The 26,702-nt window shown below is 37.5% G+C and overlaps 1 protein-coding gene across 1 annotated transcript in view; it reads left to right on the forward strand.

Moving 5' to 3' along the window:
* Positions 1-26,355, forward strand: part of CTPS2 (CTP synthase 2) — a 54,249-nt gene extending 27,894 nt beyond the window's left edge. The window contains exons 14-19 of the mRNA XM_015885951.2: positions 12,502-12,598; positions 13,767-13,822; positions 15,414-15,510; positions 18,750-18,894; positions 23,719-23,829; positions 25,541-26,355. Of these exons, the coding sequence (XP_015741437.1) occupies positions 12,502-12,598; positions 13,767-13,822; positions 15,414-15,510; positions 18,750-18,894; positions 23,719-23,788 (465 nt within the window). The 3' untranslated portion in view covers positions 23,789-23,829; positions 25,541-26,355. The remainder of the gene's footprint in view (positions 1-12,501; positions 12,599-13,766; positions 13,823-15,413; positions 15,511-18,749; positions 18,895-23,718; positions 23,830-25,540) is intronic.
* Positions 26,356-26,702: the final 347 nt, after the last annotated feature.

The following is a 26,702-nucleotide window of genomic DNA, read 5'->3' on the forward strand; positions in this document are numbered from 1 at the left end:
ATGTGCCTGATACGTGTTGTTGACACTCCAGTATTTTCAGGACTCTTAAGTTTCAGATGACTTGTTTTTACTTATACTGCAGGCATCTCACCAGTATTAAATATGCAGTAGTAAAATGCTTATTAGAATAGAAGCATAATTTATATTTCGAGGGATCACAACTTTAGGAATTCAGTACATTAGCCTTGTTAACTTTAGAGGTTCATTAAGGAAGACAACTGATTGCAAAATGGCGTAATGAGTTTTACTGAAACATCTTCCCACGGCATTGAGAGACGTCTGGAAATTTAGGTGACCCACTCCAATGTTACACAAGAGTTGCCTGCTGAATCTGGGGGTGAGTCCTCGCTCTTCAGATCAGCTTTATTCACAAGTTACTGTAGTCTGCAGGGGGACTATCTGAATGATAGTGTCAGATTTGGTACCTGTAGTTTGATCTCCCAATAACATTTTGTCCTTCTCTCTCACTTAAACTACGATGACCTCCAATGACTTGTGTGACACATCTGAGCTCTCTATCAGAATTGACAAGGGAACTCAGTTTGACAGGCATGGGCAGTGCATTCTCTTTCTCCAAGACTGCTTTGCAGGACACAGCTGCCACTCTAGTATAGGTCAAAAGTTTATCCAGCTCAACCCCACAATGGCAGAATGTTTCCAATGGTAAGAAATGATGATCACTATGCCAGAATTAGAACAAAAGTATGAATATGTTACTGTTGCCTCAATTATGTGACGTGCAACTAGCAGGCAGCAGCATTTATCTATGTTGAAGAACAGTAAGTACTTGGTATCAGGTCTTGACTGATATTTGTGCAAGCTGACACTTAGTTCAGAAACAGCATTTCAGATTTGGTTACATGTTTTCCTGTGTTTTCTTGGGCATATGGGACTATATTGTTGCCTTGGTTCATGGCATAATTCAGTTGGGTTTGCCCTGGGCTAGAGAAATCACACTAGTAAGTATCATATCCTTTTGGAACTGACATTTTTACTGTAGCTTAAATGCCAGACCATTAAGTGGGGGGGAAAAAAAGGGAATTGAGCTGATCATGTGCTGTCAGTCTGCTTAGGGACACACATCATGTGTCTCTGTGATGACTGTATTTCACTTTCTATTGTCTGTGGATTCAAAATTCTCTCAACTGGCTATTACTATGTACTGCCCTAGTAAACTGATGTACGGGCATACTTTACATAAGCAATTCCAATCATGCTGGAGTGTGAGAGAATACTGGTTGCAAGGATGGCTGAAGTTTGAGTACCACTGCTAGTGGTAGGAGTGGTGAAACATACGGCATTGTGATCACAAGATCTTGTAGCGTCTTGGGATGGTAACTCAGGTGCTATTGTTTGGGTGTTTGGTTTTTTTTTTGTCCTTGTCACATCTTTTTTGCCACCAGTGATGGCTGAATGGCAGGTGAAACTTTGAACCCTGTCAACCTTAACATGCTGGACTATAAACTGGGTTTGTCCATCAGTAGATTTCCATGCCACTGACACTGCTGGAAGAGATGGCCTATGCCACAGAGGTGGGGCAGTCACCTGGGGACAGCAACTATCTCAGTCATCCTGTTTAATCCTCTGCTGATGGGTTAACACCCTAACCCTCCGGTATTTTTCCAACTTCCTTGGTCTGTTTTGTAGTACTGTCACCACTGTTATTTGCGTATGAACCCTGACGAGTTTAAAGTCAGTTGAGGTGTCTCTGAGGCTTATGTCACAGCCTGACTGCAGCATAGAAATGTCTGCTGTCAAGGTGAAGTTGGCTATAACTGAGAGCATATATTTGTGGATGTTGTGCATGTGGGAAGAAAGAGTGGGCACTATTGTGCTTAGTATTCAGTTATTTATACTCGTATACTGCTTGTGCATCAACTCTCTAGCTTCCAGGCATCAGTCATTAGATGAAAACCCTCTCTTAAATTGGGTTACTTCCTGGAGCGGAGAAAGATGGTGGAGTAATTTAATAAGTTGGTTTCACTCAGTTCCTTACCTGACTTGTGAATAAGTCTCACACAAGGCTCAAGTTAGATTTCTTAGCAAGTAAAGCAGCATAGTGATATTTGTGTGGAATCAAAAGTAGTATAAGCAGTGCACATTTATCTGTGCCTGTTGTGAAATACCAATCCCTCATGTTGTCATCTGAAGCTAAATAGAACTGCATGGAGCTTCCTAAACGATGCCAGTGCCTTGTGTTCTTGCTGCCACAGCAGGAGAAGACAAAGGATAGATTGTGGGAGATAAAAAAAAGAAAACAAATCCAGTTAACAGATTTTCTGAAAATGATTAAATAATGTTGTGTGAGAAGTTCAGAGAGCTGCACTACAGCCATTGTGGTGAACCTGAGATTGCTCAGAGGCATGAAACTGTTAGAATCTGAGGATGGGTTGTAAAATCTTCTATGTGTCAGGAGTGATGCATTTCTTGTGTTAAAACCACCACATTTGTCAGGCTTTCAGTGGTGACATGTAGAAGGGTTGTCTCATCTCACAAATCTGAACTATATAGGTTGTCCTTGTTATACTGTAACTATACTTCATAGATGCTGAAGGAGTCTCCTTAAACAGTGCAGGGTGCGGCTCCTTAATAGATGAATGATTTAATATGATGCATTGTTTTTAGTCAGCTTTAAATTGGTGATGTGTTGTTCATTGTAGCTGTATGTGTCAGCTTATCCTGGCAGACAAATAATAGTACTGCTGAAGTTTCCTGTGATGTAGATATTTCATGCTACATGAGACATTTCTGATAGAGAACATGTTTGTGGAAGAGGTTTTATCTTTGTACTTTCTGAGCCTTGGCACATGCAGCAGTGCATTAAGGCAGTTGTATATAAGTATGCTGCAGCTGAAATTTACAGTTAATGTAATTACTCATTTATTTTTTTTGTTCCTTCACAAAGTTTTATTTTTTTAAGAGTGCTCAAAAAATGTAGAAGTCTTCATTTCAACATGGCGCATGTGTATTTACTGAGGAGTAACATATTGTTGAGTTTCAAGTAGGATCAAGTAAGTATAAGAAAACAAATGCTGTACAAATGGCATTAGAAAGTTCTTTATCTCCCTAGCGAGTTGGTCTTCTTTCAGTCTCCTTTAGTCTTGGAGATGCTTGGACCTCTCTAGATGTCTCAGTCGTGCCTCAGAGCCCATCTTCTTTGTGAACGTGAGGCTGATGAGGCAAGGTGAGGATCAGGTGCAGTAGTTTTTGGTTGTTTTTTTTTAAGAACATTGTTGTTCTCAATGATGCAAAAGGTGATGGACTGTTCAAAAGAAACCTAGATGTGCACATTATTAAACAATGTGGTCGCATAATGTAGGAATTACTTGGAATTGAGATGTCTAAATCCCAAAGCCTGACAATATTGGTAAGAATCTACTTTGTCTAGCCTCAGTCTTGCCTAGAGATACCTACATTCTGCTTTCATGCAAGTCCAGGATAACTGTCTTTGTATGTGATAATCCAGCATGATCCAAAGAAGTCAGAAATTGCATATCTGATTATCTCAATCCCGGAAAGACCTAATAAAAAATGTACTCTTGCAGTTTATCTGAGATGCTTTAATGAAAAGAGGCCTGATATAATATTGGTTAGAGGAGTTTTCTTTTAAAACAAGACAACAGCTGAAGATGACATTTTCTATATTGATGTGATTGATTACTCTTGATTCTCTCTGCATGTGGGAAAGATGGTAAATGTGTTCTGGCTTATGTTTCTGAAACTATTTTGCATTTTATGGTAAACATCAAGAGCTGGGAGAGTGAGGATTCTGTACTTGTTGCCATGTGTAGCAGTGTGTATTGTTGAATGTGAGGCCTGAAGGTGGTATGCTGGAATGGGTCAATGGGTCAGTGCTGTTAAACATTCAAGACTCAGGAATTCAGACTTTGAAGACTTTTTATCAGAACTACGCTATGAGCAGCCTTTGGACCACTGTGACCCTGCTGCAAGCATTCTGGCCTTGCTACTGAAGTAGAAGGGAATTTCTTAGACAGTACCCACAATACTTGTGTAAACTTTGTTTGTTAGTGTCCTAGAATGGTTTGGGTTGGAAGAGACCTCAAAGCCCACCGGGCCCCAACCCCCTGCTGTGGGCAGGGCTGCCCCCCACCAGCTCAGGCTGCCCAGGGATCCATCCAGCCTGGCCTTGAGTGCCTACAGGGATGGGGCACTGCAGATTTTTGTGTTCTGGGAAAGAAGCTCTTACTTTCCTCCAGGATCTGATGAGTTTGGGGAAACAGCAAACATGAGAGGGGCTGTTAGGGAGACAGAAATGAAGGCTGTTTTTAAGGCTTTTTTGGTAGGCACTCCTAAATCTCTTCAGTACTGTTGTTACAACAACCAGATCAGCCTTACTGTCCTGGTCACTCAGCAGTACAAAATGCAGAGACATGTAAATGTGTAGTATAGGTGGTTAGTGGTGAGAGCTTTAGAGCTCACTATCAGAGAGAAGTGCTTATATGCACTAATATATACTTCTCAGTCAGAAGTCTGTAAGTGTGAAGTGCCATGTACAGAAAGCTTATTGGTTTTATTCTGAGATATGCTTGGTATTTTAATTACCTATGTGAAATATAATAAAAATGTTGTTAAGTAATCGTTTTACCTGTGGCATACAAATCCCCTATTTGTTAGTGCTTCAGTGCAGTGATTTGTATATGTTACAGATACTTACTGGTTTGCTTACAAAGAGACATTGTCAGAAAGTTCTTTAAATTGCCAGGGATAGTTGTTTCAGTCATTTCTAATAGGGGAATTTGGGACAATGGAAGCCAAAGGCTGATAGAGAAGTCTTTTAAAATTTATTTTGTCCTCTCCCTTTTGATGAAATCAAGTGTTACCCTGGGATGTGATTAAAAACTAAGTTTAAGTTAAGGAAATATAGCCAGGCTAATGAGAATACTCGCTAGCCACTAAGAATATTGAGCTGTTGTCTAAATGTCTTATTTGTAATTACAGCCTTCTGGCAGGAATATATTGCTACTTAATGAAAACTATGGTCAGAAGGCATAGTGCTTATGTATCTGGCCTAATTTTGTGTTTCTAATTAGGTAACGTTAAATCAAGGTCAGATGATCATAACTTAATAAATAGTATCAGTAGCAGTTCGGAAATTTTCAGTTTTTGTGAATTGTAAAACAGTACTTCAAATAAATAGACTTGTATTCTTTTAAGGTGAATGTATGATTCAACCTCAAAGCCAATTGTGTTTAATTTAGATTGGTGATGAGTCTTATCTTCAACATAGGCTTTTTTCCCTCACCAATAATGAAATGAATTTCACCTCTTTCCTGAAACAAACTCCATCTTTCAGTAATTTCTTTTTAAAATCAACTCCTTAGATTTGGAACCAAGAATGGAGAGGATTTTATGGGGAAGTTTTAACTGCCTTTAACTTGTAAAGGTGTGCACCAAGTGCCACACGGCACTATGCCTTAAGGTTAATATCAGTTTGGAACCAAAGATACCTGTGCCTGCTGCAAGGCCTTTGTATGTCAGAACTGGCAAAGCATCAGGAAAAGGTCAGATGTTGGTTTTTCTCTGAGATGTTACTAAAATGAATCTTTCCCACTATCTCTGCACCTTCACCTTTTCCTGTCTATCACTTCCTATGATTAAAAAGTCATAAAATCTGCATATAAAGAATGTGGAATTATACATTTTATATATAAGCACGTGGTGATTATTGTATTGTGGCTAAAAGATAATATGTATTTAATTAGCTGTGGCTTCTCATTGGGATTATTATTTGGCCTGACTAATTACAGGGAGCCCATGTAGGGTTCAGATTAATTTTCTACGAAGCTATTAATGCTGGTCTATACTAAGGAGAAGGAAGCCTAACAGTTGTCCAAGAACCTGGCCAAAGTAACAAAACCTCACTATTGTTCAATCTGTGAACTGAAAAATGACTTTTGGTAAGTTGCAGCAGACATGCTGTTTCTGCAGACAACATAGATCAACGAACATTGCTTTCTTGCACAACTTGACTTTGTGAAGACTTTTTCTTGTCTTAGGAAGGTATTCTAAGCTTTCTCAATACAATTTAAGTAGAGATAATCAGACTTATTGCAAGTTCTTATTGTATAAGTGATAGTAACAAGCAGTATGATTTCTTCAATGCAAATAAATTGCTACTGTTGAAAGTCAGCAACGTTAGCTCCATCATGCGTTGAATGTATTTATATTAGAACCTTTTCAGCAACTTATCTGCTGTGTTTTTTATTTACTGGAGCTTAAGTGACAAGACGTCTGATCATCTCTTTATTTTGGGTGACATTAAGGAGCCAGTGTGGCTTTCTTTCTAAAATGTAGGATCAAGGTTATATGTCACAGAAGACCTGTTTTTTGTTTCTACTAGTTGTCTACTGGTTATTCTCTCATATCCCTAGTAGAAGTGGTGAAACATGTTTGTTCGATGCCTGCAAAGAAGTGGTTTTGTGCAACAGCTGAGGACTTCCATTATGTTTGTGATAACCTCTCAGACATACAGGAGTGAGAACTGGAATTGAACACGTCTGAGAGAGTAAGGAGAAGGAAAAAAGTGAGGAAATGAGATCAGTTGCCCAGTTGCGTAGGAGGATGTATTTAATGAGATGTGAGTACTTTATTTATTCTACTTGTAACTGTGTCATTTTAATGAATAACAAATAAATACTGTCAGCTGACAGGTTGTTTTCTTTAATAATAAGTACCTGCCTCCCACAACACATTAAAAAAAAGAAAGTATCTGCTGACAGAGAGGTGGAAGGAAAATGAAAAAGTCACCTGGAAGTGAAAGCTCAATTCTGTATTTATTTGCCTCCCATCCTTGACTTTAACGCACATTAAGTACTGAATAATAGAGCTCTGCTATATTTTTTTTTTGTAGACCTGTGTTTTTTAACTTAAAACTTTTTACGTGCTTTCTGACTTCATCCTGCCATTGGAGACCCAGACTATTACAAGTGTAGGAGGGCAGATAAAAATGTTTTTTTGAATGAGCACCCTTTGCTTTTGAGAAATTGTATGGGCTCTGTGATACTTTGAGGAGAATTCCTGCTGTGCTGGCTGTATGTTGTGTATGATGCTGTGCCAGCTGGTGACAGCCTAGGACTTTTGTGGTGTGGAAATATCGGCATGCTTCTGCTGGTTGCTCAGTAAACACCTGTGCGTAGCATTTGAGGGGATTGTCACATTATCTGCTGGAGTGATCTCTGTCTTGCCACCCACACTTTTCACAGAGGACATCTGAATTACTTTGGGCGTGTTCACCTGATGTCATACTAATTAAATGCCTACTTGATTTGCATAGTATAGAGGTGATATTACTTTCTGGATGTTACTTTCTTTGGAACAGTGTAAGTGAAATATTTCATTTGGAATTTTACAAGCTTGTTACTAAATGAGGAATGATTTTTAGACCCATTTATCCTCACTTGCATTTTACTAGGGGTTCTCCACATTCTTTCTTTCTCTTTTTCTCCTTACTTTCTCATGTTTCTCTTACTTGAGATGGATTTTATATTTTACAAGTGACTGCTATGTTTGTGTATAAAAATGAATATGTAGGCTTGTAATTGTTTTTGTGATCTTCTAGCAAACAAAAAGTGCACAAGTACATCTGTGCTGTCATGTACTCACAGGCAGCTTGTGACAGAAGTGAGTCACCTTTTATCTCTCCTGAAGTGGATGGTATGGATTCCATGAATCAAGCAGCTTGTTCTTTTAAATCATGCAGCACTTGACTTTAAATACCTTGTGTAGATGCAGATTAGGAAAGCAAATTCTGAGAAACTGTTGTCATTTGAAGTTGAGGGCTGGAGAGTTAATGCAAGGAGTGCAGAACTATATTACAGTTTGGGTAGTGAAGTTTATCAAGGTTTTGAAGGAGGCAGAACATTCGAGGAATGACAGCATGGATGCTGCACATCACGGCTTCTTCTTAAAGTAAAAGGATTTTAGATTGCAGGTTGGAAATCATCTGCTAGAATTAAGGTTCTTCAAGACAAGATGATCTTTGTCCAGTTAAAGCTTTTCTGGGTGGAAGCAGGAAATAATTGTGTAATGTAGAGCATGAGACTTGAGGCATCCTTGAAGTGGCTGGCAGCTTTAATTAGGATGATTAATCTTTGCTGTGAAATTAATATATCAATCCTTTTGGTTTTCTGAAACTGATGAGTTGTGCATAGTTGTTGAATAGGCAGTAATGACAAAGTGCTCTATGTGGGATAATCTAATTCATAAACTTGTATCTTTGAAATTATCTCCTTACTCTGTCATCTTGGTTTGGTTTTTTTGTTGTTTGTTACAGTACTGGGAAACCCCAGAATTTAAAGTCAGTGCCTTAATTACATTTATATGTATATTTGTATATGAATACACTTATATGATAAGCAGTGTTTGCTTTAGTTCTGTGACTTCTCCAGCTGGGATGAGAGAGGAGGATGTCCTAAGGAGGATAACAACTCAGGGAAATAATCTGCAGTGCTGCTGTTCACTTTATGGGGAGTGTGAAAGAAAATCCCATTACTCATTGCTGGAGAGCTTTCCAGAGGACTAGATATCTCTTCCATATAACAGAAGGTGGTGAGGTATGGGCACACGCTGCCCATGGAAGTTGTGGATGCCCTGTCCCTGGGTGTGCTCAAGGCCAGGTTGGATGGGGCCCGGGGCAGCCCTGCCCATAGCAGGGAGTTGGACCTGTATATGCAGGTGGTCTTGGAGGTCGTTTCAACCCAAACCATTGAACCATTCAATGAAAACAAAAGTAGAAGGGGTTGGAAGTTGGGAAGAAGCATAACTGTACTGTAAATGAGTTTGAGAATTACTTCAGCCTTTATTATCTCCTGTAGAAAGTTATAGCTTAAATATATGAGAAGAGTTGAAAAGAAAACAGACTTGCACATCAGAACAGATTGCTTCAATTAAAGGTACAGTGGTTGACTTGAACTGGGTGTTTTGTGTGTGTGTGTGTGGTTTTGCAGAGTGGACTCAACTGAGTGCTTAGTAAGCTAATTAGATTTGTCACAGGATTTTGGTACCAGGACTAGCGTAACATTGGCTTTCGCAACTCTCAGCAGTGGTTCTCTATAAATTGTGTCTATTTTTTTGTTGTTGTTTGTTTAAAACTTAATAAGTACAGGGATGTGGATGCCCCGTCCCTGGAGCTGTTCAAGGCCAGGTTGGATGAGGCCCTGGGCATCCTGATCTAGTAAACATGAAAGTTTGGTGGCCCTGCCAGGCAGGGGTGTTGGAGCTTCATGATTCTTGAGGTCCCTTCCAACCTTGGTCATTCTGTGATTTAGTGATTCTTTGACATTGCAGGACCTGAAACAAAACAAGAGAAAGCTTAATGGTCCTGGAATCATTCATAAAGTGATACAAGTTGTTGTTGCATTTTCAGAGCCTTGACTCCTGTATGTTGAGCATCTGGGCTTTTCTCATTAACTTTTATATGTTTTCTAATGACAATGAAACAACCCAAGTGGTAGATTTCTGGAAGAAATCTATTTCATGGATAGTTAAAGTTGCCATTCATCAGCTGTGTGATTTAATATCCCTTGGACTGTTTTACATTTACAATGTGGTTTGTTGTGTTAGTGATTCATTGTTTGATGTTGACTGTCAGGTGTAATATGTGATAGCTGTAAAATCCCTGTAGTATAAACAGTTTTCAGAGACTTAGGTTAAAAAACAAAAACAAGACTGATTTACACTTTATCTTGTCTTGGACCCTCCCTACTGATGCTTTATTGTTGCTTGTGGTTCCCCTCGTTCTTTGCCTTTCCTTACTCTTCAAAGAGCTAATGCATAGTAATATTTATTTTGTGGAGGAAAGCACAATCTCTTTGAAGAATCTAGTCAGTTGTTCAAAGTGACAGCCACTTGGTGGTTTGTCTTTTATCTGTTCAAATATATTCTGTAAAATAGAGCAAAGTTGTCCATAATATGAATTGGTTTTCTGATTCTTATTACTGCTACGGGGTGGTGGAGAATCAGTGGCGCCTTTCCTTTGAAAGCTGCTTGCACAGATGTTACTGCAAACTCGCGTAATGTATAAACACTGAGGGTTGTGTGCTGGTAGCTGCTGAAGTTGAGCAGTGCCGTGGAGCGTATCAGTAAGAAAGATCTTGTTTCAGAGTGGGCGTTTTGTTAATAGAGGACTCCTTTTCTCACCTGACTACAAAACTTAATATCTGAAGCTTTTTATATTATCATAAACATTAAACAATGGGGAAAATAGAGTTGGTTTATAATGCAACATATCTATAACAAGACCTGAATGCACAGAGTAAGCTGCTTGGTATTGAAATTCATTAGAGTTTTTTTATGGGCAGAAAATCTGCCATTGATTGAAACAAGACTGAACAGTTCTATGCACCTCAATTAAAACTTACTGGATATTAATGCAATCTTTAATGGTTAAATCCCCTGCTGATTATATGGTGCTGACCACACTACTGCAGATGTTGAGAGAAGGATCCAGAAGACAAACTGGGGGAAATGCTCAAGTGTTATGGTGGAATTTTTGTTGGGCTTGTAGCCCTGTGTTAGCTTCTGATCCAAATCGTGGTGAAAGACAGCAGAGCAGATAAAGCTGTGCTTTTGTAGCCTGGTGTTGTGCCATTTGATAATGGCTGATTTTGAATTTTCCTGAAAAACACATTTAAGCACAGTGATTTAATGAAATCTCCTGTGACCTGCGTAGGCAGATCGACTTCATTTGGAGCCAGTGTTTTAGCTGCTGCGTTTGAGTTGAACAATGTCTTTCAAGTCGTTTCCTTCTCCCTCACTGTATCCCCATCCTTCCTTCTATTTGTTGGGTTACTCTAATAGTGTTTTTATAGAAGATCTTAGCTCAGCAAATAATAAATAGCAAGGAAATAGTGAAATCCAAATTGTCCTGAGAAACTAGGGGAAAACCTCATTATTATCTTCTTGACAACTTTATTCATTAAACAGCCAATGAAGTGGAACCTTTGTGATTGGAAGAGAAGCACCTATTTGAAATATTTTAGCTGCTTGTGGCCATTGCAAATCCATTTGACAAGAGTCAAGAGTGCAACTTTAAAATTCTATACTATGATTGTAGGCAAGTGAAGTGTATGGGGGGGAGGGAGAGGTGTGAAACCACCTGCTGGAAAACTTGTATGTGATTTCAGAGGGCAATGTTTGATGTATATATACAGGCTGTTGTAAACGTTCTAACTTTATTTCTAAGTAAATGGAAAGAAACCAGTTAGTTTCATTCTTTCTGAAGTAACATGGGTTTACTGGATTACTTTTGAGTGTTTCTTGAGTTGGTGTTGTTTTGTGTCTATGTGTGTGTACATATATATTTTAAGCTGAACACATTGCACAGTCCTCGCCTTTGTTTTTTTGGGGAGGTAATTATTGGATTTGTTATATCCTACCGGTTTGATCACAGCTTCTGCTCATGACATTTTGTAATGAGTATATAGTTTATAAATAACGTTTTGAAGGTATAAGGTTATGCAGAGATAATTGCACAGCTGAAATGTGTTGGCACAAGGCCAAAGGCTAAGCACTTTCCACCATCTCTTGTAAATTGAATAACTTCACTTTATGAAGTGTATCATCAGAAATTGTTTTCATTGCTCCCAGAGGGCAAATTAAGGTTAATAAAAATCCAATTCCAGATTGTCCATATGTGTGAATATTTGTATTTTTAGAACCTTGCCTCATCAATTATGTTTCTCACTAAGTGTACACAGAGAATGCATGGATGCGGGTTGTTGTTTCAGCTCATGTGTTTCTACTGTTATGAGTAATTTTACCTCTCTGAGACAGACTTTCTCTAAGCACAATTGTGAGACTCATCAAGATTCAAACTGAGCAAAACCAAACACGTAGGCGACTCTTGGAGATCTCCAAGGAGGAAACTCCACAGCCCCTGTGCAGCCTGTGTGGCGCTCTGTCACCTGCACAGCACAGAAGTGCTGCCCAGTATCCAGAGGGGATTTGTTTGTGCCAGTTGCCTCTCGTGTTGTTACCACGTAGTTCTGAAAAAACAAAACCAACAATAAAACCAGCCAACCAAGTCTTTATTTGGTAAAGGTGATTTAGGAGGGAAGTTTTGTTAATCTTCTCCCTCTGTTAAGTTACTTATGTCTATTGTCTGAAGTTACGGGCATGCTGGAGTCACTGGTTCTAGTACTCTTCTTTATGATGCTATATAGCCTTGCTATAAGTGTTGTCTTCTTGCTGCCCTGTGCCCTCCTCCTCTCAAAAAGAGGAGTTCCACTGTCTTAACACGATAGCTTTTTCTGCCTCTTGGCATAAGAAAGAATTTAGGATATAAAGAACAGTATAAGGAAAAGTATAATAAAGGGCCTAGTATGCACTGAGAATGAAGCATTAGGAAAACCAAAGAGATGGAAAAGCTTGACAGAGAACTGGGTGATATTACTACTTATAAATCTACAAAGCCTGTTTTGTGATTGTGCTGTTCTTTTTCTTTGCTGGATTTAGTAGCGTTTAAACAATTTTTCTCTAAAGGTCATCGACATGCCAGAACACAATCCTGGAGATATGGGCGGAACAATGAGACTAGGAAAGAGGAGGACTGTTTTCAAAACACAAAACTCTATTTTAAGTAAGTTGCAATTTTGTTCTTTCTCTTGCCTTTTGTGTAGGCTTTTAAAGGATTTTATTAAAGAATTACGACCTCAAGCAAGCAGCATCCTTGCTGTTGTTGATTCTGGTCCTGTTTCCATGAAATGAGAGAAATCTGAAGTCTCAGTGAAAAGCTGATTTTAGAACCCAGTACTTTACACTGCTTGAAATAAGCAATAATATTTAGATCTTTTATTAGCCTATTTGGGACTCTGTTATACAGCATTAATATAGGCAAGACTAAAACCATGTAGATTTTCTTGTTCCTGAATATGAGCACAATTTCTGTACAACCCTGCCCCAAAATTGATCTGAGACATTACCATATCTAACAATATTGAACTTACAGAAAGTATCCCTCTTGAGTTTTTAGAAATTATATCTACTTCAGCAGAAGACCAAACTGTAGCATGCATGCACATTTAATGAAAAATCTACTTTTAGTATTTAGTATTTGCAGTATTATCACTCTTCAGAATCTTGGGAGGTAATTTTTGGCAGTTCTGTTCTTGTACCAACACCCTAAATGAGACATACTCCTAATGATGATAAGATAAAGCAGATTTTGGGCTGTGGCTATGAGAGAGGTAATTAAATCCTGGCTTACTGCATACCTTAAGCTTGTTTCTTGTTGGTTTGAGATGTAGAGGATTCAAGAGTGCTGCAAGAGTCATTTTCTAAAAAGATCAGAAACCAGAGAGAAATGCTATATTCTATTTGTCAGAAGGAGTATGTCATCTGCCAAATGTAATCTATTAAAGTGGAATGGATGCTAGCAAAAGGCTGTGGAACTTCCTTTGTTGCACGTTTTGCATATGATTGTTGTAAAACCAGCAGGGATTTCATGTTAGTTTTTCACTCAAATGTCTGTTTTCATTATTATTTAGGCATTTACAATTTAGACTCTGAAGTTTATAAGGTATTTCTAATTGAGGAATATTCAGTATGAATCCTGAATAAACTTAGCAGCAAATTAAAAGAAACTAATAAAGATTCAAAAAAAAAACAAACCAGAAAGCTGGAGTAAGATGAAAAGTGTCCTGTTAAAATGTTTTCCACATGAAAAATTTTTCAGTTTTAGATTATTAGCAATATTTGTAATTCGTTAGAGCAGTGCATTAGTATTAGGTTTTTTGTTGTATTTTCAGGGAAACTTTATGGTGATGAAATGTTTGTGGAGGAACGGCACAGGCATCGATATGAGGTAAGCAATGCTACTGGACTTTGTGCTCAAATCTTAAAGCTTAAACAAACCGTGTTTCACTTGGTAGACATGATTCTTGTTAAAACCAGTGGGAGATTTTTTACATAACCATAGAACAAGATTTACTAATATTTAGATAGTCATTTAGATTGTAAGGAACTTTCATGCTTTGGTTCAGCTATGTAGATGCTCAGAGCTGAGCTAACTTTGAAATTAGATCAGACTTCTTAAGGTTTTGTCCTGTCTTGCTTTGAAATTCTGTTCAGAGTGAGATTGCTCAATATATTTGGACAATTTGTTCCAGTGCTTAACAATTTATTGTGAGCTATGTCTCCTTTATATCTATCAGGAAACTTCCTTGGTTGGTTTGCGTCTTTTATGTCTCACATTTCTGCTTTGCCCCTCTGAGCAGAGTCTGGCTACAACTTCTTTATACCATATCATTAGCCGAAGTCAGCAACCATCTCCACACTTTACCTTTTCCGGGTTGAGCAAACAGCTCCTTCAGTCTCTTCTGCATTATATGTGCTTCAGTCTCCTAAACATCCCAGTGGACATCCTGTGGACTTCACAATATTTTGTTAACAGCTTTCTTGTGCTGAGGGGCCTGAAACTGGGCGCAATATTGCAGAGATGTCATTACAAGTGTTAAAGGGGAACAGTATAGTGTACTGTCTTAACAGGATTGTTTCTTAGAGTATTTTTAACAACTACCTGACGACTTCCTATGAGGTATTTGAAAGGTACAGTTATATAATCTTTAAGTGTATTGCTCCTGGGCTGACTATGTTTAGATTACGCTCAGAAAGTGCGTTTTCTTCCATAATCTAAACATAGGCAGACTTCAGGTATCTATAACTTAGAGTTTAATCCAGATCACTTACTTCCTAGCAATTATCCCAATTCTACAGGCCTCTGGTATAGGTCCTCTTCAGTGTTTGAGAACATCTGAGCAAAAGCACCTCTGTATGCTCAAAATGCTTTTATCTAGGGAGACTGACGGTATCTAGGCATGCTGTGTTCAGAAAGCACTTGACACTCAAGTATCTCTAAAGGGGCCTAAACAGTGAAATGTATGCATGGTAAAATCTGGTTCAAACAATGATAAGTTTTCTTAGAAAGCTCAGAGGAGAGTGCAGTGGTGTTGAAGGTGTTCAGTTTTAATATTAATGAAGTAGGTAGAACATCACTAAGGAGGTGAAACAGTTCATTCTAGAGCGAATGGGTGATTTTTTGAATGGCAGTTTATGCCACAGACAATTGAACTGAACAGCCTTCCTCTTGCTATGTCCGGCCATTTAAAAACTGAGTAATACTTGCTTTTCAGGATCAGGATAATAGTCAGCAAAAGGGACCCTGGCTTTAATCTTTTGTTTGTGTTTACTATTAAGTTTTTAAGTTACTGACTCATCTCATGTTAATGTAAGCATGCCTATTTTTTTCAACATTTCTACCAGAGGATCAACAAAGAAAGCAAAAGTTCTCAGCTCTTCTTCCTAATATTTTTGTTCTTCCATACATAATAAAAGTTGTATAAGAAAATTGCATCAAAAAATAAATAGAACTACAACCAGTGTTTTCAATATTTCAGGTGAATCCAGAATTAACTCACTGCTTTGAAGAGAAAGGTTTGAAATTTGTTGGCCATGATACAGAAGGAAACAGAATGGAAATGATTGAACTGGAGAGTAAGTGTATCACTCGTCTGCAGTACTTTCTGTATCTGTTAAAACTCTGTAAACTATGGGTAGGTAAATGGCAAATGGGTCAGTACTGAGCTGTTGAAACAGCCAGGATAATGTTAGGAAATACAGTTGAGTCCACTTCTGTATAACAATAAATTAAGATTCAGAGGCTTTTAAGAGCCGCTGTCTTACACTTCTCCTCAGGAATTCTGCCTGAATCGAGTTATCAGAGATACATACCGTTTCGGCAAAGTATTGTAATTTAAGCCCAGTGCTATGTGGAATCACAGAATGATTTGGGATATTCCAACCCTCTGTTCAAAACAGCTGCCTTCGATCTGGTTGCTGAGAGCCATATTCAGTCAAGTTTTGGTTGTCTCCAAATATGCAACTGGTTGGACTTCTTCTTGCCGCTGTTCTTTGAACCCAACAGTCTAGCCATTTTTAAGATATTTTGTAGTTTACCCATTCCTTCCATAGCTCCCAATTTGGTTGCTAGGAAACCATGTTAAAAGCCTTGCTAAAGTCACGATAAAGGAAAGCTACAGCTCTTCTCTCATCCAGAGTGTGATTGTTTCTAGTTCTTTTCCTGTCCTTTGTGTGTCAGAAAATGGATTGGAGTAGCTTTTATTTTGTAATCTTGCTATAAACCAAGTTGAGGTTGACTGTACTGTAATTAATCTTCAGATTAATGATTCATGTCTTTCTTGAAGACGGGATTGATGACTGTCTTTTCCCAGCCATCAGGGACCTCCTTGATCACATTGGCCTTTTAAAGGTGAAAAGCAGCTTTGTGATTACATTAGCCTTAAGTACCCTCAGATGTTCATAGTCAGTATCTCAATAACAGTTTTATTTTGTCTGAGTTGTATACATGCAATAAAACCAAACTAGAAAACAGCTCTGTACAAACACAAAATCCCCATCTTTGCAAACAGACACCTTCTAAACTTGACTAAGTGAAGTTGTCAGTACCCTGATTTAATTTTCAAGTTGACCCTGCTTTGAGCAGGAGGTAGGACTAGAGACTGAAGTACCTTCCAAACTCAATTTGCATCCCCTTCAGCTACCCTCCATTTAGAACCAGAAAAAGAATGGGGTATGAAAATCATATAGAACGCAAACTCCTGTGTTTCACAGAATAGATTCATAAAAATAAAAGGGCTTATGCATTTTCTTAAAGATTTCAAAATGAAAAGGAGTTGAGTGTTTACGTAGTTCAGATCATAGAGACAGTCTCTTTGCTTTTGCTTGAACCATTGAGTAATTCTCCACTGTTAAGACACCATTGGCTAAATGAGTATCAGACTCCTGAATACCTAAGAAGCATTTTTTAAAAATGAACTCAAATGTCACTCATCTAGATAAGCATGCTCAGAAATTTATAATAAGACCACACTAGCACTGTATGGAGTGCTATTTCTGACAAGATGTTTCTGAGAATTCTTTTTGTGCTCCATAGTATATTGAAGAACATTCTTGTCATTTTGAGCCAGGGTTTGAATATAGACATCTATTTGTAATATTAAGCAACTCAGCAAAAAGTACATATGAATTCATTAACTGTTAATTGACATTTTATTCTTTAATTTGTTCCTGATAGATTAATTTTCTTATGCAGTCCGATGACTGTATGGGAGACTGTTTTATCTGTCCTGCATGAAACAACTTTTATGAAGAGCATCATTAAATAAATCAGGCAGGATTTTTAAATTACATGTTGATGTAAAAAGAATGAAAGCAGCAGTAAAACCTGAAATTATTTCACAATGGGCTGCGAGGAGACTGATTACTAAAGAAGAGCAGTCATCGTAGAGAGGAGGGTGGGCTGAAGCGGAAGCACAGAAATAACAGTATACTAGATAGCTGAGGCAATGCTTTTAGGAAAACATCCCCACAGGAAATATATGATGCTTTGTCTTATTTTGTTGCTTTAAAGAACTAAATTGTATAGTAGAGAGAGAGAGAGAAAAAAAAAAAAAAAAAAGGGGAAAAAAAGGGGAATAAGTTTAGGATCTCAGCTTCTTTTTTTATGGAATAGGAACAGAGCAAAGAGCAGTATACTTATATTGTTTATCTTCGGAGAATAAAAACACCTGCTTTCTTGTTATCACTTATTCCTTGAATGTTTGGGATTGTTTTGGAAATTGACCAATTGTAGAAGATCTGTGCTTGCTTTCATCTTGTGTCCTGGTAGTAGATATGGTTAATGTTAGCTCCTTTAAACTGATATTTAGAGAAGGCACAGGTACACAACATGAAAGAGAACAAAAATATTGTTCCATCCTTATCCTTCCAAGAAAGACAGGAGGGATGCAGAAGCAGTCAGTATTCATGAAATGCTTTGACTGGAGAAACAGCTGATGATTGAAGACAAACCAGTATGTATTGATTAGCGTAATCAATGGCACTAAATGATAATGAAAAATTATGAATGCCTTCCTTCATTACAGCACATACAGCAGGAAAGAAGTGCGCTGTAGGAAATGGATATAATTTGGCTGTAAAAAAAGATGGCTCCTGAATTAGGAAGAGGTTTCTAATCAAAAGGAGAGACTATCCTAACTAATCCTAAATCCTAGGGGGCGTTACAAGGGCCTTTGACCTTTCTATTTGAGACTACATGATGTAGTTTCATTCAAGAGCAAGAAATGGAAGTTATTGAACCAGCAGTTCCCTTCCAAGCCAAATTGTTTGAAACATGTTTTCTCTGGTTTGAAGTGTATGTTGTTCCCGTGTTCATCTCTTAGTGTGTAAACAGTTGCTGTATTGTTGTGCCTAGTCTTTTATGAACTATTTTAGTTTCCTTTTAGATGTGTGTACGTGCATGTTTTGAATATGCAAGCATATGCAAGCATAAATATAAATTTTGGATACCAGAACACTAGGAAGAAAGTATGTGAAATGGCTAAATTATGGTTGCCTACATAGCATTATTTTCTCCTGTACGTGTCTGTACATATTTATAATCTATCTTTTAATTACATTGTTGGGCACACTAAGGTTGAATCACAGGATGATTTTTCCTTAATTTGATTTACTAACCCTTTGCCACCATTGTCAGTTGCTTTCCATAGGAGGGGGAAAAAAAAAATAAGTTGAGGTTACCACCCTTAAATTCACACATGCTGATCTGGTTTCTTGACTACTATGTTATATCTTCAAGAAACTTTTATTCCAACAGTTGTTCCAGTATCCTCTTCTTAGATCTTTTAATTTTCTTTATGACATCTGTCTTGTAGATCACCCATATTTTGTGGGAGTTCAATTCCACCCAGAGTTTTCCTCAAGACCTATGAAACCTTCACCTCCATACCTTGGGCTGTTGCTTGCAGCAACTGGAACGCTTAATGCATACTTGCAGCGTGGATGTAAATTGTCTCCAAGGTAATCTTTCCTACTTATTTGCCTATAGTTTCATAGTCATGTTATTGGAGGGAGAAGTATTATGTCCATCAACTCTGAATACCAGGAAAGGAAATCAATTCTTCATGTATCAATACATTTATTCCTGCATACGCTCAGCATAAACTCTGGTGTAAATGTGTCTATAAACAGCGTATTCTTTCTCTTCCTCATTTACAGAGGCTTTGAGGGCTACAGTTTAATCCATACTTTACAACCAGAAGGAAGTAAAAAAAAAACAAAAAACTTTAGTAAAGCAAAGTCAAGTCAGTTTTGCTTTCTGGCCTACTCCGTTAACTTATAATGAAATGAAATTCTTACCCAGTCACGTTTTAATGGCTGCAGAAATAAAACAGAAAGCCTAGCCCAGAGAAAGTGAGCCTGGAAAAGGAAAACACTTTAAGGCTAAAATAGGATCATTTACACAGGAAGAACTTACAGGAGGGAATTTAATTGCTCAGTACAGCACAGCCGCTCTCCACCTGCTGAGTGGAAAGGATTTCTAATACCCTTAGACCTTATAATAGTAATAATGTCACTGAACAATAAAGCTAAGACATGTCATAACAAGACTTGGAATCAAATTTGAGGAGATAATGTTCTGAGCACCTCACCCTGTGCTGACTATGTGAGTTATAGTTACACTATTGACTGCCACAGAGATCTAAAGCAAACCCAAGCAAACAAAAAAGAATCCACCAAGAAAAACCCACTCAAAACATCAAACACAGTTTTGAACAGGTTGTCTCTAGTCATTCTGTACAGTCACTTAGAGAATATGCACTCTTAAGAAGTCAAGTAGCTTATCCTAATAGTTGAGTGCTTTAGAGGCATTATACCCTAGAAGTGCTTGTTTCCATTGACTGGTAAGAAGTTTGATGATACCGAGCTTAGATGAAGATTTGTTGATGCTGAATGAATGGAATCCCATGCGTGAGACTTAGCTGTAAGTGGGAACTTTTATCTGACCCAGATATGTTCTGGCCTCTTGGTCATAGGTTTTGTTATTTTGTGTCCTAATGAAAACCTTATCCTGTGTCCGGTTATGTGAGTGCAGAATTCTGGCATGTTGGAAATGGGGAGACTTGGTATGTGATGAAGGGATTCTTTAATTGAATTGTGTTTTATGGAAGCATAGAATCGTATGCTGATGGTGGATAGTACTGTTCTATAGAGGCAAAAGCTTGAAAATTTACATTGAGGAATAGAGGTGACTGCAATTATAACCATTGCATAAAACAAGTTTTAATAGTTATAGTCATTCAGATTTGTGTGTGTGTGAAGTAAATAATAATAATCGATAGATTTATTTTTACTAGGTTCTAGAAAGCTTTTAACAATTATTTATTTCGAACATCCACAGCCTATACTAAATTTAATTACATTTATCTTTAATTTACATTGATGAAGAAATGCACTTAAGTCCTGCCTTTACTGGGATAGCATTACTGTAACAAATGTTTAAATTGCTTACATTTCTGGAAAATGATTTTTTTTGTTAATTATATTTTTTAAAGATGAAAAATGCTCCTCTGAAACTGTGTTAACTACTTAGTTTTCAAAGGAGTTTGAAAGATTTTCTAAGTGGAACAAATAAAACCTACAAGGAGTACTTATTTTTACAGCTCCCCATGTTCTGTGAAAAAAACAAGGAGAACAGGCAGTTCAGAGCTTATGAGCAGATTAGTGAGAAATAGACATTTAAAGTTGCTCTTGAGTTCTAGTAGTTTTGCAGCTGAGATTAGTAGCTGAGGTGAAGTATTATAGCACTCCATAGATAGCCCTTGTGCCCCTAACTTTCAGCTGCTTTCCATATCATACTGGAGCTTTTATCTCATCTCCTTCCATGTGTTAGACTGCAGAGCAAATATGTGATGATACTTCTGTCTGTAGAACAAAAACCTTTTAAATGAGCATGGATTTGGTAATATTAGATTAAAGAAGGATTGAAGTGACCACAACCCTTTATTGTTCACACTCAGCAGACTGTCTTAGAAGACTGAAATGATTGTCTAGATGTAGTGATGCTGCATACTTGGTGTTTTGTTCTGTTTTTCTCTTATTCTGGAGTATAAGGCCCAGCAGGGCCAGGCTTATTTATTTTTCACCCCACCACTTTCATAGCCAGATAATTTAGGTAAGGTATATACATCACACATAATAGTAGTAGATATGATCACAAAACATCCATTTGATTTTTGTGTTTAATATCTGTGTAGCAACTCAGTGTAATCTGGAAAGAAGCACATGTTTCTTCTTGAGAGGTAGCGATTGTCTGGAGTTTTTCTTCAGATTACTCATCAGCTGAATATGGTTCACAATAAATCCTATGAACCTGATATCAGTATTGGTTTGAGGATATAGTTCACAGGCCCAGATATGCCAAGATTTCCTGTGTGCCTGTTTGCAGCTTATCTCTTGAGGGGGTTCAGGCTGTATGGGAGCCTAAGTTGTTCTTATTAACACAATGCCACAGCTATCTGGAGATGCTTAGAGAAATGATTCAAACAGTGAAAACTGTGAAAATGGGAGTTATTAAGTCTGAAACCCACATGCTGACCATTATGTAGGTATTTGCATTACCTTACCACTGTGGTCTGTCTGTTAGAAATTAAACTGACTTAGACCCAGCAGGACTCTAAATCAGGAGAGAGTGTGGGGTGCTACTGCAAAATAGTCAAGAACATAGTGACCAGAGCCCTTCATTGGGATGTGGAATCAAATGTACTATACTGTCTTTCTCCTAGGGATGAACCTGGGCTCTTCTCCATTCACTTTATAGCTGCTTAAGCATTTTTACTTAGATTTCCAGGGGCCCAGTAACAATATCAGGAATTCTGACACGTGTTTTTGTCATGCCAGTAGGCAGCAGAGCCAATAAAAGATAAAATATACTGGAACTCTTCTCTGAAGGTTTTGGGTTTAAACCAGAGTTATGGTGAAACTGCACGCCTATCTGCAATCAGCAATTTTACTTTGTGTTCTGTAGACAATTTTTGCTGTTTTGCTTTGATGTGAAAATGTAATCATGTTTTAATAATACCGAATTTTTATTCCATGTGTTTCCATGGGTACTTTCAGAAAGAAGTAAGTACGGTGTCAGTGATGTTGTGTTTGTGTGTGTGCATCCGGCATGCTTGATCATACTGTTAACAACACTTTCCTCACTTGAACTGTGTAATTGTTTGCCAGCTGGTGGAATGATCAAATAGAACATTTGTAGTTAGCCTGATATGACACACTCTTTACGAGAGTTGCATCAACAACATGAATGTCTTGCAAAGAAAAGGCAGAATGATGCAGGTAAAGTCTTCATACTTGTTTGAGCAGTTGGAATACCTCCCTTGTCTTTTACAAAAATTGCTGCAGTGATTTGCTGTAACTGTGGGGTTCTTTCCAAGCAGTCAGTGGTAGAAACTAAATGAGATGGCAGTTGGTTCCATTCTTCTTGTTGCACTCTGTTAAAATAGCTGACTTAATCTTTGTCTTTTTGCAAAGTAGAGAGAGTGAACTTCAGGCTAGAAAGCAGTACTCATTAATAAGCACCGGTATGACTGAGTGCAGTTCATTTATGCAGTTCATTATAGTTTACATCAAAGATCTCTAACTATGGGATGACATAGATCCCCTTGAATCACTATAGTTACTGAAGATCAACAGATAAGGCTGTGTCTTGGTAGTTCATAGACTGCTTATGTGCTTCATGGCCCAGTGGGAGATCCAAACCTGAAGGTAGGGGGTTATATGACTGAGGTCCTGTTGGCTGAGGGATGATGTTGTGTGATAAGAACACGATGTGGCAAGGCAGCTGTGCAGTGGTTGGAGCAGACATGCTACCCAAGGCTGGTACTTGTGCTCCCATACAAATGAGGTTAGAGATCCCCCACCTGTATTCTGTTAACCATATGCTTCTCTCTGCAGTGTTACAGAATTGGCCAGCACTATTACTGTTCACATATGCTCATTAGTTCCCCAGGCTCCCTTTGCTGAATTCTGATCTTGAGAAATTTGCATATGTGGAAAGCAAACTGTAGAGGTGAAGCATGGTTTGGGGGGAGGCTAAGTCAGGAGACTATTGTGAAGAGGTGTATTTTGCATAGAGTTAAGATAAACCTTGAGACCTGATAGATATCACTGAATAGATTTTGCAAGATCCTGTCCAGCTGGCTATGAATGTGGTTTGTGGGCACTTCTTTCTTCCAGTCGTTGTGGTGATTCCTGTCCTTCACTGTTTCCTTGTTCTAGCCACTTATAAAATGATCACTTGCATGGTAGCTTGTTCTGTAAAAAAAGAATCTACTTCTTTCAAGATACAGCAGAAGGGGTTAAAATGTACGGAAAACATGTCAGAGTAATCATTGGTGAAAATGCAAGAATATTGAGAATCAAAATATGTTTAAATAATAGTATTTACTCAGAAATCTTCTAACTTCTCTCTTGGTTAAAATATAATTTTCTTTATTCTAAAGGAGAAATTCCTTTTAGTCTAACACTGGATACCTGTTATTCTCCATGCTGTTGATCATGATCGCATGTGTGTGGCGCCAGCAAGCTGTAGAATGAACACACATATATGAATATCCTGTTTATATGTTTCTCGTTGGTTCCTAGACTTCAATCTTAAGGTGATTCCTGTTAAGGAATACATTCTAAAATACTGGAATTGAGCACTAGTGTAAAATAATTTTTTGGAAATGGGATACATTTGAGGAAAGTGTTTGTCATGTACATTGTCTTTGTGGGAGGGCTTGAAGTCAAACTATATATTGCTATACGTGTTTTCCAACTATGTATTGCTTTTAACAGTGAAAGCTACAGTGACCTCAGTGATGACAGCTCTCCAGAGAAAGAGTTTCCTAAATCAGAAACAAGCTAAAATAGTTGTATGAGAACACAGAAATGGATGATGCTATTGAGGTAAAGTGCATTGTTTTGATAATGCTTCATGACATTTATTTGTTCTTTACTTAGAACAGGAGACAAAGTTACCTTGATTCTCCCTTTTGTTTCAAATCCCATCTGAGAGCTCATGTTTTCTACCTTGCCTGCAGCACTTTTCTCCTTTTCTTCTACTTAGCTCTGCAATTATGTTATTAAAGTCTACCAAGTGTTTTGAGTACAGCTTATGGGTAGGATGCTGTACAAAATCAAGATTTGTTCGTGTTTGATGATACAACAAGTACATTCAAAAATTAGGTGGTTTTTTTTTTGTTGTTGTTGTTTGTTTGGTTTTTTTTGCTACTTCAGTCTGCAGATATGGATCATTTTGAGTACACTGTGTTGACAGGACTTTTTATTTTGTCTTAATGAATCTTAAGATTCATTAATTTTGTTTGTTGCCTTGTGTAACAAACGTATCCCAAGATAAATGGTTGGATTTAATATGTGTAGTGATAGATACACAAAAAAAGTTTTATGTAATTGTAGCGTTGTTTGCTGCAGTGATGTTTATTGTAGGCCTGGTTGTTTCTTTCACTTATGAGATGGTAGCCATAAACTCCTTTTCAGTTTGGAGATCAGATTTTCTGTGAGCCACCTGACCGACGCAGAATCTGGGTGTAAATCTTAACATGTTGAGAAAATTAATTAAGATTAATCTGAGTTCTGGCTGGTGTTGTACTCTCATCCATGTGTATGTGAACATTTTTCAGTATTTCCAAGCACTTCTGTAAGCAGAATGCAGTTTTTCCCTCCTGTGATTTTATTCCACTCATGTGGTATAGTTACTAAGCAGCTGCGCTTAATTACTAAGCAAATGATTAAGACTGTGTATGAATGATGCATTTCCATAACCTATAAAATACTGGTATGAGGTGCTAAAAATGGCATGACTTTTTTCTGTGATTTTTAATTTTATTCTTCCCTCTCAGATATCACATGTTAAAAACGGTTAATAAATCTTATTTGATGACAAATGAGAACAGAATGTTTAATGATTCCATGATCTGTTCCATACAGATACTGAACTGATGTGTCTTAGATAAAGACACCAAAAAAAATAAGTATACATAATGTTCCTTTTCATTCTTGCCCACATCCTTCTTACCTCATTATAGCTCTATTTCTTTAGACTGTATAGTACAGGACAGGCCCTTTAGCTTTGATCTTGCTTTTCTCAGTAGAACTTACTGATGATAATTCTCTGTTTACCACTGCACTTGTGACATTTTCAGTGCTTGGATGAATGTTCTTATGTTATGCTTTAAAGTAGTCAAGCTCATCTTCTTTGAACGTGTCACTATTGGCTACCAAGTATATTCAACATAATTAGTCTAAAAAGAAATAACTGAGATGTAAACAAAGATAGAAGCATTGGCTCACTTTGTTTGTTTTTTCCTCTGGGTATGATTCTTCCCATTAATCAGAGCTGGATATGCACGTAGATTGTATTTAGTTGTGGATTTTGTTGTTGTTTTTGTTAGTTTGGTTTTTATTATTATTATTTATTTATTCTGTTTGACCTATATTGAAATTCATTTGCCTATAGGACTTACCATAAAGCTATTCTGGACTTGAGAGAAACTAACATAATCATGAGTTAAGCTGAGTTATTGAAGAAATGTTTTTAATCTTTATTTTTTTAATGTATTTTTCATTCTTTCTTCCACTCTCCCTTTTTATGTTGCAGAAAGTTGGAAACAGGTCAATGCTGAATTGAAGAAAGTGGAACAGTAAGCTAGTTGAGGTCCTCATAGTATCTCATCCTGCACTGTTTTCAGCAATTCTCTGTAGCAAAACCTGTTCTATACAAATGCTATTTTGCTTTAAAAAAAAAAGATATAAATTGTTGTGCACTCAGCTATAATATTATCATTATTGATCTTGTCCTATATTTCAAAGTGATCTCAGGTGAATATTTGTTAGTTCATTAGTTCACAGTTATTTTTGCTTTAAGGAAAGATTTGAATGTTTCCACCTTAGGACAGTAAGAAAAAATGTATTCATTCTTCTGAATGAGGTAGGAATGCACAAAATACTTAAGGGGAAGTTGTTCTCTACTGTTCATGGATAAAACGGTTTCAGGTTTGCTTATCTGTTAAGCTGGTTGTGTATATGTATAAATTTTACTTTTTTGTGTGTACGAATAAGAAATTGTTTGTCTCAGCTCTGTGATTGTAATAATTGATGTGGGATATGAATGTCTCTTCACTTTATAAGTGATTCTTTTTGACTGCAGTTCATGTGTGTTTTCTCTGTTTTCCCTGAAAGATGTAATACCAAACGTAACTCTGACCTACCAAGTTACAGAAGTGATAGTAGACAGTGCTTTTATTTTTACATTTTATAATAGAGAAATATGCTCATATTTTAAAAAGCAAGCTGTACACTTGCAAGAAGGTTGAAGAAGAACCTGTCATAAACCTGGAGTGTAATCTGAGATCCAGCTGCAAGTTCAGTAACTGAATATAATGATGAATAAAGGTTTTCTCTTGTTTTCTTGCATCCATTGATCTCTCCATTATCCTTGGGCAGAATCCCCAGTAGAATAAAATAGTGTGTTTTCATTTAGAAATTGCAAGTTTACACCATTGTGTGACAAACATAAGCTGCCCTTGCAAAGCCAGGACAGCAGCCAGAATCACCGAGATGATGAGATAAGCTGTGCTGCATATAAGCTTAGATCCCATGAGCTGAATGGCAACAGTGGAGCTATCACAGAAGCTGGACCTGTAACTGGTGGGTTTAAATGCCTGAGGCGCCCCTTTCTTACAACGAAAAAATTTTAATTGCTAGCTTTATGTTTCACTTTGGTTTTGGCAAAGTGGTGTTTTTAAGTGATTAAAAGGTTA

The sequence above is a fragment of the Coturnix japonica genome, chromosome 1, assembly GCF_001577835.2.
Source record: "Coturnix japonica isolate 7356 chromosome 1, Coturnix japonica 2.1, whole genome shotgun sequence".
In the NCBI taxonomy this organism is placed as follows: domain Eukaryota; kingdom Metazoa; phylum Chordata; class Aves; order Galliformes; family Phasianidae; genus Coturnix; species Coturnix japonica.